A 14,854-nucleotide genomic window follows, 5' to 3' on the forward strand; every position below is an offset into this window, starting at 1 on the left:
CACACATACATATATAGATTCTTTTAACAAAGTACTAATTTAATAAATAAATGTTTTTCTCAGAAGTTTATTTCTTTCCTTCTTCATACTTTTGTTTTTTCAATTTTTTTATATCAATTTGCAATGATTATAACGATTTTAATGAATTTTTTCAATAATATTCGCATATATATGTATATCATTAAATATTCGTTATACTAATAATATGTTATATATATTACAACAAAGCATTAATTCAGTTGTCTTTATTTCAAACTTTTTCATGCTATTGTATGCAATGTATACATATGTTTTTTTTCTAGTGAAAAAAATATTAATATGTAAATTGCATACTTAAATGTATGTATATTATTTCATTTATAAACGAGGTAATATAACGCAAAAAACTAAAGAAAAAAAAGAAAAAGTATTTAGCTATGTTTTTATATCGTATGTGAAATTAGATACAAATTGAAAAAAATTAATACATTTTTTTATATACAGAAACATTTTTATTATATTTTTCTTATATTATATTTGATATTTATGTATATTTAAATATTATTATGTATATTTAATTTAATATAAACACATTATATAAGTATATTCTGCAAATTATAATAATTTTATTTCAAAAATAATCAACTGTGGTTGGTCAATTTTCTTACGATCTACGATCAATGTAGACCCGGCCTCAATGTGCATGAATAATGTCTTTAAAAAGTCTTAAAGAAGAAAAAAAAGAAGAGAATGATATTCAATGATGAAATGATATGGATATTTATTCCTATGAAAAAAGTAGATATATATGTATATATAGTCTTGAGTTATGTAAATTTTAAATTATCATATGAACGTCACGAAAACATATTTATTAAATACGACTGTATCATACAATGTATTTTGCACTACAATATAAATTGCAAATGTGCTACTCAATTCAAATGCCTTTTTTACAGCGGTAATAATAATTTTTTCCTCCATTTATGCTTCTTTCGATAAATATATTTCACAATCAAATATCAAATTATGAAATTTTCTATACATTATTGCCAATGATGCAATATGTATGCAATATCAGAAATATCAAAAATGAAATTATCTTAAAGTTATTTAAACTGGAAAAAAAACAATTTTGTGGATGCAGCTATTTAACAAAAGCGTTTTTATAGCGTTTGTAACTGAAGCATAAAAAATATATTATTTGAATATTTTTACGATTCTCAATTAATAGAAGTGATCATCATATCATAGTTGTACATATTAGACTAAAATATAAGTTTAAGCACTTTGTTTAATACATATATTTTTGTTAACTCTTTAAAACATTTTAAAGTATATCATTTTTTAGTAAAATTTTTTATTGTTTAATTAAAATATTACTTTAATCGTCAAAAAAATATGCTGTATTAGATTATAATTATATAAGCAATATAGATAAAAATACTATATAATTGTTATTTACAAATTATATTATGCATAACATTTAAATAAAATATATATTGCATCTTGCTCTCGTCTATTGAAACATTGAAAGTAAAACTACATGCGTGCAAGTAAGCATCGACCAAAGGTCATTTAACCGCTAGACTTATATAATAGATTAAGCACTCTTATGTCGTCGCAGCACTGTGTCGCAACCGACAAGATCGCAACCGACAAGAGCGATATCTTGATAAATGTGCTAAGGAGAGATAAAAAAAAATAGAAAAGTGAGAGTGCGAATGTGAAACAATCGCTTCTTCTCTTTCAAGTATATAACCGAATCGAGCCTATCTATCCAAAAAGAACTGAATAAGATCACATTCTGAATTCTGATCCATTTCGCGCGTTTGCGTCTCTCTCTCTCTCTCTCTCTCTCTCTCTCTCTCTCTCTCTCTCTCTCTCTCTCTCTCTCTCTCTCTTCCCTCTTTTCTCTTTCTACTTACCCTTTTTTCCATATTAGCAGTTTATGTATGTATTTTATGTCTATGGTTTTTACTGGAAACCTAAGGCCCTGCGCACAATAGAAAAAATATTAGGAATAAGGGCTGCTTTCGCGAGAAAATCAAAATGATCCAGATTAAAATGATCCTGTGCTGTGATTGGTCAAATCTGAAATTTCACTGAATTTCATTCAATTTAAATGAAATTCAGTGAAATTTCAGATTTGACCAATCACAGCACAGGATCATTTTAATCTGGATCATTTTGATTTTCTCGCGAAAGCAGCCAAGAATAAATATTAAGCATTAAGCTTCCTGCACAATACTTAAGTACAAGCAATAGGAACAGAAAATAGAAAATATTCATCAATAGAAGCAAAAGAATATCTATGTTATCTCCTAATATCTATCTGCTTCTGTTGCGTGGAAAGTTGCAAACCCATGTGGAATCGTATATGGGTACGACAATAAGGAGCCCGGTGGAGCCCCTGGCTCCTTATTGTCGTACCCATATACGATTCCACATGGGTTTGCAACTTTCCACGCAAAGCGAGGCCATATATTGGGACTTCTACGCAGTACTGCGGACATGGGTTGGGTTTTGAATTTTCCAGTATTTGATAAAATAAATCCAAAAAACGTCAATTTTTGACGATTTTTTATGGTTTTCACCATGAAAATAAAAGTTGCGCCAATTTTCACTATCATATTCGTAATCAGCACGTCAAAATACGTAAGTATACGTAGTTTCAAAAAAATTGGAGGTATGGGCTTTTCGGAAGTTTATCCGAAAATTATAATAGAGGAGAGTAAAGGCCCGAGCACAAACTTTTGCATAACGCATAACGCATATGCATAAGAAATTCGATTGGTTGAATTTCTTATGCATACGTTTATGGACCAATCAAATTTCTTATACATGTGCGTTATGCGTTATGCAAAAGTCTGTGCTCTGGCCTTAAAGCTAAAGAACACAATGCTAGGCGATAGCAGAGAGAAGCCTGAGAGAGGCCATGCCGGCGATTTTCGTGGGACGCTTTTATTAGTTTTAAGTAATTAAAATTTTGATTACATTTTTAATTAAAAATCATCCGATTTATGTCGTGTTTGGTGTCATTTTAATCGCAAAAGTCTCATTAATCCGTTAAAATTATTTTCAATTCGATATATTGCGAATTATCAAAATTTTATTTTCTATAGTAACATGACATATGATATATGAAAGATTAGATAAAGGAAGCCTCGCGAGGAGACTTCGGAACTCTTTGATGATACGTCATCTCGCTCGCTCTTTATTCGTTCTCGCTCTCGCTTCGACATCGGGAAACTTTCCTTATCTACGATAATTCACGCGAATATAAACATTTTATACATAAAAATTAAAACTTTTAATTTGTATTTTATCGATTTGGAAATAATTTTAATGGATTAATGAAATTTCAGCGATTAAAATGACACCAAACACGACATAAATCGGATGATTTAATCTTTAATCCATTAAAATTATTTTCAGTAGACAAAATGCGAATTATAAAAATGTTATTTTCTACAGTAAGATGACATATACATATACATATATATTCGTGAAATACTATAATATAAATGAAGAAAGCCTCGCGTAAAAGACTGCGAAACTGACGACATGATCTCGTTTTGCTCTCTCATCGTTCTCGTCCTCTCGCTTCGACATCCGGAGACCTTTAATATAATTAATCTATATATGTATATATATATATATATATATAATTAAAGTATATGTTAAAATGTAAAAGATATGTTAAAATAATGTAAAATATCGCATAAAAAAATATATATATATATTTTTTTAAATTTATATACACGAAATGTATTTCTTATCTATAATTTATAGATATAAGATGTGTGGACACACATGCATAAAAAAAATGATTTTAGATTTTACTTCTCGAAATGAAAGTGGATGTATTTAGCACGGACATGAACCAAATAATCGATGGTATCGAAAAGTGGATGTGGATATGTAGTTCCAATTCCTAAAAGTGGATGCACGGCGCTGCTGTACGGCCTAATAAAAGCGTCCCACGAAAATCGCCGGCATGGCCTCTCTCAGGCTTCTCTCTGGCGATAGTGATAGCTATAGGGAAATAGCGATAGAATAGAAATAGTGATAAAAATTGTCGCCACCCGTTGCACAATGGCGCGATAGGAATAAAAGCCAACCAATCTGAATCGTGCCACTTTTTTAAACGTATAACATAGTACATAACCTGTAACTGTCAAAACGTTTTACATTTGTCAGCAGATTTTAGAGTAAGTTAAATATTATTTGGTAAGTACTTGTGAAACATTGATATAAGTATGCGGTTTTCGTTTGGTTAAGTATGCTGCGAAGACTGCGGATCTGACAGCCTTGTATCTCGGCAAGAATCTGAACTCTGAACGCTGATTGGTAGGCTATAAGGCAATAGATATAGAATTCCAACTCGTCGGAAATTTATCGCTGTTGCCTGTTCCTATATTCCATTCTGCATTGGCATATGGATTCCCTAGTGTTGGAATTCTCTGTTTCCATATCGCTGTGCTATAGCTATAGCTATCGTTATTCTTATCGCTATCGCTTAGCATTGTGTTCCCAGCTTAAGGGTCGGCAGGAGACCCAGGCAAACTCCGAATTGATGTTGGAGACCTCGCGCGGTGACAACGCGAAACTCCGGTTTCAGTGTTGCCAACGCTGAGAAACTAATTCCCAGACTTTATGTAGTGGTGTATGTCCATACACGTACCAACACTATTGCATTGCTCACGCGGACGCACCGTAAGAGAGACAAGGATCGACGATCGCGTTATCCTTGTTCCTCTACCGTGCCGATGCTACACGCGAGATACGGCCTGAAAATGCTTTCTGGCCTTCCGTAGCAGAAAGCAGTAACAGTAACGTAGCAAGGCTAATAAGCACCCACGTTTTGTAAATTTTATATATGCTTATGCACATATGTGCGTATATATATACAAATAGTATCAAAATTTTATATATATATTTCGAAATTGTAAAATAATAAATAATATTAAAATAATAATTCGCAAAGTAAATTAATATACAGCATATAAGACACGGGCGCTTATTAGGCTTGGCAATTCATTGCTCTTTTTCACTTTGACTTTTTCATCGATACTTTATATTACATGTATCGTCAACGCGATAAAGAGACAAGAGGAGAGAACGAATATTTTCTTGTTTAACATTATCCGATCAATAACTATATAATAATCCAATGAATATAATAATCAACAAATATTTTTATATAATAGTATATTTGAATATATAAAAATATTAAAAAATATTTTTTTAAAGATAATTAATTGAAAAAGAATAAAAAATATTATTTTCCAAAAAATATGTTTTAATATTTTCATATATTCAAATATACTATTATTATATAAAAATTATTGTTGATTATATTATATTCATTGGATTATTATCTAGTTATTGATTGAAGCTTGAGCTTTTAATATGGCACAGACTGAACATCTCTTGTGCATTGTTTGCATATAATATTTTCATATTTATGCTTTCAAATTATCAGTACTTACAATAAACAAATGTATAGCAAGTACTTATATAATAAGCAAATGTATAGCGTTTTTTTTTTTAAGTGAGGGAAACCTTCAAAAGGTACCCCGGTTTTCCGGGGTAGTGTGAGATTCTTTCTAAAACCCCCACTGTGCATAGCTGCTGCAATATAATGGCGTTGATTCAACGGTCCACTCCATTTAGTGATCCGCCCTTCAGACATGTTACTCATCCAAATCTATCTGCAACAATAAGCAACTCTATGCTGCACATAGAAATATAATATTATAATAAAAAAATTATTTATTTTAAAATCTGAAAGAAAAACAATGTGAGAATTATATAATATTAATAAAATATCAATTAATTATAAAATTAAAATTTTTTACGCTTGTTGGAAACACAACAACAGAAGCGCTATAACATATTGTTACATATTTTTATCCCGAAAATCGTAATATATAAATATATAATATAAAATATAGTAAAAATGTAATATAAATATAAAAATATAATAGATTTCTTATAAAAAATGTTAATAAAAGTATATATGTGCAATTTCTTCCAATGAGAGAACACACAATGAAACATTTAATTTATTAATTATATATATTATTTGATTGTATTTTTAAGATCTTTTCCATAAATATTTTAATGCAGTGCGATTACTCATCTTATGGGCTAAAGATATACAGTGTCCCATGACTGAAGGTCCATACTTTAAGGGCGTATTGCTGATGCCATTTAGAGTAAAACAAGTCTAATAAACATATGTCCGCAAATGCTTCCTAACAGAAATACAAGCATTGAAAGTTGATATGAATATGTGAAACATTTTCTATTAATCTGTTATTATTTACATTTTTATCAGCCTGGTATTGTTTACATTTTCTGTCGGTCTGTATAATAATTCGTATCATGACCGTTGGATCGGAAGAGGTGGTCCAGTTTCTTGGCCTCCCAGGTCACCAGACCTACCGGGAAGGACCGCAAGAACATTCGCGGGGGGGAGTATCTTCCTTTCGGGGAGGATGCTCCCCTAAGAAGGTAGGGCCAGGGGATGGTAAGAAGTAATGCTACGGCAGTTCCTTACCATCCCCATAAGCGCCAGCGAAGGCACCTGCTGTGGTTTTAGTGCAGTAGGTCTTGGATCCATACGTGGATCGACGATGGGGGACAAGGAGTCCCACATAACCCTCATCCCCTACCCGGGGAGTGAGTGGTACCATGAGGTTTCCACAACGCAAAAAAAAAAAAAAAAAAAAAAAGGTTACCAGACCTAACACCCCTGGACTACTTTCAAGTCGATGGTTTATGCGAAACAATCTCACAATAGGGATGAACTTATTAACAGAATTATGGATGCGGCAACACAAATCAGAAATTCTCCTGGAATGATGGAGCAAGCTGTTAGATCACTTTTACGCAGGGCAAGACTTTGTATTCAATCTGCAGGATGTAATTTTGAACAGAATTTGTAAATGAACAAATTAAATTAAATGTCTTTCTTTTCTTTTCTAAATGTCTTTCTTTTTTTGAATATTCAACTTTCAATACTTGTATTTCTGTTAGGAAGCATTTGCGGACATATGTTTATTAGACTTTTTTTACTCTAAATGGCATCAGCAACACGCCCTTAAAGTATGGACCTTCAGTCATGGGACACCCTGTATAATAATATGTATACAATGTACAGAAAACAATAGCAATGTATATATAAACATGCATCATTTAAATATCTGTTTTATTAATTTCTATTCTACTCTATAATTTGAAGTTAATAAAAATTTAAATTTATGTTATTGCTATTGTTTGTGTGCATAATATTTAATATTTAATATTAATTATTTTATTTTATATTTATTTCATACACACACACGCATTTATACATATACATTACACATACACATACACATACATAAAATGTAAAATAAATAATAAATAATTTATATATAAATATTTGAACTAGATACTTTTTTTTATAAATATTTTGATATATATTTAGTATATATTTTCTATATTAAATTTCTATAATAAAATTTCTTTCTTTTAAAAAATATATTATTTATATTAGAAAAAAGTAACAAAATAATTATTACAAATGAAAAAATATATATATATATATAATTAAAAATAAATGTAATTATATATGTTATTTTCAATTATTTTTTCGTTGTTTCTGAAATGCAATCATTTAGAGAGAGTTTATTCATTTATATAATTTATGTATTTCGCTCGTGTTGAGAGACAAGGATACACACGAATATTCGGTGTTGTGTGCTTACACGGACATTATATATATACGGTGCAAGAGAAACAAAGATGACGCAATCTTCTCTCCTTGTCACACGGTCAGTGCGTGCTACCACGGAATATTCTTCAGATTCAGCTGTTAGCTGCACCTTAGATACAAACCTAGTCATTTCGTACTTTTCGTTTTATGCTTCAAAAAATTAATGTTTCTTCATGAAATTTGTTTTGACGTATTCTTTATATTGTTATAATTATGCGTACAACGTAAAATTTAACAATTTGACTTTTAAAAATTTAATAATAAATACAATATGAATTCAGGTGCAACTACATCTGATCCGTAGTTACCTGTACGTTGCTTGTCTATTATCGAATTTTTATTTTGTCCATTTTTCCAAAAAATAACGTTGTAGCCATAGAAAGACGATGCTACGGATTACGAATATCATAATTAAAATGCGATTTATTCTTTATTTTAGTTTTTATACGAAAATTACGAATCCGTAATTCACGGCTCTCCGCGAGAGGTCTCCATCGTGTCTCTTGCCGACCCTTAAGTGAGACAGAAGAGCATTGCCGTGAGTGGTTACATACTTCGCTCGCGCATGTGCAGTTTATTTTCGTCCACGCTAACATCAAAGGTGCCGACAGAGAGTTGCGCTATTGTATATACTGTGTCTACATCTACTCTTTAGCGACATTTAATTGTATACGCAGTAATATTAAATTAGTGTTCTTATAAATATCGATTTTTTTTTAAATTCTAAAATAATGAGAGAAAGATAAAAATGAATAATGAGAGAGGGAGGAAAAAAGAAGAAGAGAAGAGAGAAGAGTAGAAAAAAGGAAAAGAAGAGAACTAAACAAAAAATTTTTTTAAAATTCCTGTAACTTTCTTTTGAGTCTTTTTATCTGCACATCACACACACACACACACACACACACACACACACACACACACACACACACACACACACACACACACCATTTTTAACACGTAAAAAATATATATATATATATATGTATATATATACAATATATTTGTGTATCAGGATAAAGGTATTAAAATATGTATGATGCATAAAATTATAAATGGAATTCTATTTTGAATTATTGTCGCGAATTATAGATTTTACTTAAAGAGACGTTAATACTCTTTATTCATTAAAGTCCATATCGAATGATGCGGAAAAGAATTGGTGACCGTGTTTGACAATGAGTTTTAATTGGATACACAAACAGGTAATTTTCCGTAGCAGATAGGCTGTGAGTAAAACATATATAAGAATGTCCAAAGGTATAGATACGTATAGTAATAAGATCATTGTCAACGGAAACGTATTGTCGATTACACTGCACTGATTACGATCGGAAGAGTAACCCACATCTGATTGCGTCAGTCAATCCAATCGACGACATCATCTACATTTCGTTTATATTTCGTACGTTCGGTGTATAATGAAAACATGTGAGTGTTTCATATTTCCGTTGTGACACATAACATTATGTAATTAACTTACGAGGAGCCTACGTGTTTGCTTTATTGTTGGTAAGATGCAAGAGAGAATCTTGCAAATGTCACGCGATGCGATTTATTGGAGGATGTATATATATATATTAGTCGAACTCTAAAATTGAACTCGCGGAATGCAGAATTTTAATTCAACTTTTATCAACATTATATAAAGAGGATTAATATTAGTATTTTGTATTAACTATTATATATTATATTAAATCAGTAATATAAATATTAAAATTAGTAAATAGTATTGAAATCTGTAATATAAGTTACATAAATATTTTTAGCACATATATTATATATCTTGTAAAATTATCTATATACTATGGACTAATGTAAATAAGTGTTATTTCATTGATACATTATTGTATGTCGATGTAAAAAACTAATATAGGGGAAGATTTTTACCATATAAAGTAAATTTACATTAAATATCTTTATGACACTTTATTTCTTTTCAGAATCTGTAAGTTTCGGATTTTGTAAAAAAACAAATCAACGGAGATTTTTGAAACTTTATTGCACTTTGCATATCTAATGTGCAAATCTTGTCTATTCACATTAATCGCAAAAAGCAATCATGAAGATGAGCGTCAGTTTGAAGACAATGGCTTTCATGAAATTAAATCGTCGTGTTCGGCGGATTTTAAACGTGCGCAAGTATGGTAAGTATAAATATAATATCTTGTGTGTGTGTGTGTGTGTGATATAGAATAAAAATGTATTCCACATTTAAATATGCTTTATATAAGTAAAGTGAAAAATGTAACGAAGCACATGTAAACTTGTATATCGTGATTCTAAAATAATGCTGTATGTGGTCTAGCTATTTTGATTGCATGTTATTGTGATTGACAAGGGTAAGACCGCAGGCAATAATATATCAAACAAACATCCGTTAAAATAATCACAAACTTATGACTAGTATAGCCGCGGAGAAGATTGATTTAATATTTGTTTATTATTACGCTGAGAAACGGACAGAAATTATAAATATTTCAGAAACTGTACTACAAATCAATCTAAATGTGCGACCGAATGAGTTTGGCGGTTGAAAGGGAGGTCAAGCGCGTTTTCCAGCTGAATGCGACGTACATATGTATAACGCACAAGGTTGTCGTTATCTCTCGTATGAGATTACATAAAAATAAAAAGCATCTTTGCCGTAGAAAGCAACGGGAAATGATGCGCGGAAGATGTAGAAAGAGATGCGAGATATATAAACATCACTTTTTTAAATATAAGAGACCGATCTTGGCAGCATAAAACTTGTAAACTTTAGTCGTCGTTTTATCGCGCGCGTGCACATTCATACGGCATAAATACTAAAGTGACAAATACGAGCGTTGTAACTAACTTGTATGGTAACGAGTAAAAGCAGAGATTGTTAATCATTCGTACAACGAAGCGAAAGGCATTCAACGTAGATTTTTTTATTGTTGTTACAAAAATAATCCACGTGATTAATTAAATCGTATCCTTTCTTTTATCATTGTTGTTTTGCTCAGTTCTCTATAGTGTGTATTGCGGAATGCGAGAGTGATAATAATTTTTTCATCTGTATTTCACAGTGAGCGATCAACTTCTCGCGGATGGCGAAGTGAAGAAACAGAGAATACCATTAAACATCAATACCAATATGTTGAAAATCGGCTTTCTCGGCGGAGGAAAAATGGCTCAAGCCCTCGCCAGAGGTTTCATACGAACAGGTAAATCATATTTCTTCATAAAAATTAGTATATTTTAATGATAGATAGCTTTTTCTTTTTTTAATGTATTTAATTTCGATATCTTTTAATCATGTAATGGGTTATAGATAAAAATCAAATTTACACACATACATATGTATATAACATTCAAAATTCATTGATTTATTTAGACAAAAATTCATTGAAAATGTCTTAGATCTGTTTTTCGCATCTTTTTACATGATTTTTTTTATTTTACAGGTTTAAGCAAAGGCGAGATGATGCTGGCCAGTTGCCTTCCAAACGATATTGGAAGCATCGAGACATTTAAAGTGAGATTATACTTTTTGCTATCGTTGTATTTTTGAAGATCGACAATAAGTCGAAGAGCACTTCTTTTGTTTATACTACAGTACAGTGTTCGATAAGAGAGTGTCGCAGATGATAAGACTCGTAATTGCTCTTTTTGTGATAAATCGGCGCTGTAAATTCTTTGTGAGATATCAAAAACATTTAACAAACAAAAGGAATGTTCGTGCCTTATATTGTTGAATGTGAATTCTGAAATTTTCAAAGATTTGGATAGATAATTTTGATCAAAGATGTAGTATAATGAAGGAAAAAATATATGTATATATATGTATATATATATATATATATGTGTGTGTGTGTGTGTGTATGTGTGTTTGCATTTTAATCAGTATGTGATTAAATATATCTATTATAGAAGCTGCTGAATATTATAGAAAAAAATGAGTTATTTTTTTGATCATCTTTCTTAATTGGACGATTAAGAAAGATATACATTTAAACTTAATTGCGAGATAAGACGGGTATATAGTTTACCAGACAGACAGACAGACAGACAGACACACAGACACACACACAGACACACACAAAATTCATACTCTTATTGTGCGAGAAAATATGTATTGTACAACTAAATAATAAAAAAACAACGAAGATTAAATCGACCAAAGTGGCAATTTTATTATTTATTCAATTAATGAATCACAACGTTTCGACCATATAGTTTTGGTCCTCATCAAGTGTACTAAAATTAAAATATTATAAGTAGTAATTAACGCGCAACAAATTGAAAAAACAAACGAAAATATATACTTGCGGAATGTAGTTATAATGTTAAATTGTCGAAAATTGACAAAGAGAAAAATCGTTGTATCATGATGACACTACGGAACGTTGTGATTCATTAATTGAATAAATAATAAAATTGCCAGTTTAATCGATTTAATCTTCGTTGTTATTTTATCTACTGGCGACATCCAAGAATCAAGCATTAAATAATAAAAACTTCGTGTTATATATTCTGCGCGCGCAAACATAGAAACGAGCGAATTATATATTAAATGTATCAAATTTGCATCTAATTAATTAATTATCTTTAGGAAATGGGATCAAATACTGTTTTCGCTAATGCTCCAGTCATAGAATATAGTGACGTGCTGATCTTATCGGTGAAACCGCAAGTTGTACCGAAAATTCTGCCAGAGATACACGACAATAAGAAATTACTGATCTCCATCGCCATGGGTATCTCTTTGACCTCATTAGAAAGGGTAAAATATTTTTATTGTAATAATTTATTGTTATATATTATAATTTATTATTAATTCTTATAATTTATATTTTTTGAGCTTTTCCATTCAATTTTCCCTATTAATTATTGTGATAATAAATTATTGTATTAATTTAATAAAACTAAAAACCAGGAAAAAGACGGCCAATTTTGATATTTTTATATTTCTTATCGCTATATATCCTTGTGATCAGTTCGTATCATTGACCTTTTCCTCTCTGGATTTTTTAAAACTTTTTTTTGAATGAGAATTTATTTTCGCCGTATGATAATTTATGCGTGTAAACTAATCGTAATGAAAAAAAAAAAAAAAAAAAAGAAAAATGTGATAACATACTTGAACAAAAATATTTTCAGGCGCTGCCAGAAAAAACACCCGTGATAAGAGTAATGCCGAATACACCAGCATTAGTGGGTTGCGGAGCCACAGTGTTTGCGCGGGGCAAGTACGCGAGTGACAAAGATGCCGAAATCACGGAGAAATTATTTTCCGCTGTAGGCATTTGCGAACAAGTCCCCGAAAATCTCATTGATCCTGTCACCGCCTTGGCCGGTTCCGGTCCTGCTTATGTTAGTAGTAAGCTTTCCGTTAATCCATTCCGTGAACAATCGTAATTCAAGCGTAAGAAAAAATATAATTTATTATTACAATAGTTAAAATAGAGGAAATTGTATGTTAAATCTAATACAGAGAAAATGGGACCAATATTTTTTTTTAACTTTTTCTCTCTCATTGCTACCCTTGCGATTAGTGTAATATTATTGACTCTTTGTATCTCTCTGGATTTTTTTAAACTTTTTTCCAAAATTTCTTTACATATTTTTCACAAAGTTTATTGAAATAATTAATGAGAAAAATATCTTCCAGGTATATATAATGATCGAAGCTATGGCTGATGGTGGAGTGAAAATGGGACTTAGCAGACCCATCGCATATAAACTTGCTGCGCAAACTGTTTTAGGCGCTGGTACTATGGTCCGTGAGACAAATATTCATCCAGGACAGCTTAAGGATGATGTAACTTCACCAGCAGGTCAGAATTTGTAAATACGTAATATATAATGTATATTTTCTATTTCTTTTCAATTAATATTTATACCATTTTTCAATTTTTTTTATAGGATCCACTATAACTGGTATTCATCATTTAGAAAAGCACGGCTTAAGATCGGCCCTAATCGATGCCATAGAGGCGGCAACGCTTCGATGTAGAGAAGTTAGTTTACAGACGGAAAAAGATTAAAACAGTAATTATGATTGTTCTTACATATTAATAATAGTTAAATTAATGACATGAATTATTATATCATGTGTAACGGATAATCTTTTTATGTTTAGACTAATTTTAACATGAAATATAGAGCTAAAATGTATAGATCTGTGTATTAAATTGTAACGAAAATATTTATAATGTCAAACTTATAAGTTTAAACATAATAAATATTTAAACTTGGCTGCTTCTATTTTCAGGCGATACAATTTTAAATTTATATACTATATATGTTTTATAATCATGCTTCATATGTTATACACAAAGTAAAAACTAAAATGTATCAATTTTTATAAATTTAACAATGTTTAGATTTATTAACTAATTCTTGTTGGCTATATATTAATAACTGATTTATTAGCTAATTAATTTATACATTTTTTATTTAAACAACTTTATTTAAATAAGACTGACGTTAAAAAATGATCACAAAAGTGTGTGTGTGTAATATATATACACTTGTCAACAAAATTAACGCATAGGCATACACAACACACACACATACACATGAAATGTGTCAAATCTGACCAACAATCTCTTCTGTAGTGCAACTTTATGGGGTAATGCTAATGCTGGTGGTAATTGAATAAAAATGTATGGGTATAACAATACAACGTAATAACTCCGCGAAAAAAAATCGTACGGACCTCTTTTTTTTTTAATTTGTAAGGAAAAGTTCATATTTTACGATGATTATAAGATTTGCGAAAAAAATTTATCCCACTCCATGGAGTGCGTCAAAGTACGCAATTTTTTAGAGACAAAACACGTCCTTACTTTTAAAGCAGTAGCCTGCAGGGGGGAGGATAAATTCAAAATCTGTTAAATGGTTTTTAAAGTACAGACTTCAAGCTTTACACTAAAAAAAAAAAAAAATTTTTTCAAATACGATAAGTTTTAGCGGAGTTATGCTTATTTGAACTTTGCGAAATTTTTACATGAAATTATCTATGCGTTAATTTTGTTGACGAGTGTACGTACATACATATATATATATATATATATATATATATATATACATATATATCCTTTATGAAAAGAATTTGTGTATTCCTATTTATTTAAAATT

The 14,854-nt window shown here is 30.4% G+C and overlaps 1 protein-coding gene across 5 annotated transcripts; it reads left to right on the forward strand.

Annotated features, from left to right (window-relative positions):
• The first annotated feature begins 9,020 nt into the window (after positions 1-9,020).
• LOC145937186 (pyrroline-5-carboxylate reductase 2) lies at positions 9,021-13,888 on the forward strand. Of its 5 annotated transcripts, XM_083040104.1 has the most exons (8): positions 9,021-9,175; positions 9,688-9,891; positions 10,798-10,935; positions 11,176-11,246; positions 12,324-12,494; positions 12,872-13,084; positions 13,383-13,548; positions 13,637-13,888. In XM_083040104.1, exons 2-8 carry the CDS (start codon positions 9,807-9,809, stop codon positions 13,756-13,758), a joined length of 966 nt encoding a protein of 321 aa, XP_082896230.1. In that variant the 5' UTR covers positions 9,021-9,175; positions 9,688-9,806; the 3' UTR covers positions 13,759-13,888. The 5 variants fall into 5 exon arrangements, with proteins under 5 accessions (XP_082896230.1, XP_082896231.1, XP_082896232.1 ...); XM_083040105.1 differs by lacking the exons at positions 9,021-9,175; positions 9,688-9,891 and adding an exon at positions 10,483-10,590; XM_083040106.1 differs by lacking the exons at positions 9,021-9,175; positions 9,688-9,891 and adding an exon at positions 10,504-10,649.
• The last annotated feature ends 966 nt before the right edge of the window (positions 13,889-14,854 follow it).

This window comes from Prenolepis imparis, unplaced genomic scaffold, assembly GCF_030444845.1.
Source record: "Prenolepis imparis isolate NDT839.2.m4 unplaced genomic scaffold, iyPreImpa1.0 SCAF_6, whole genome shotgun sequence".
Classification (NCBI taxonomy): domain Eukaryota; kingdom Metazoa; phylum Arthropoda; class Insecta; order Hymenoptera; family Formicidae; genus Prenolepis; species Prenolepis imparis.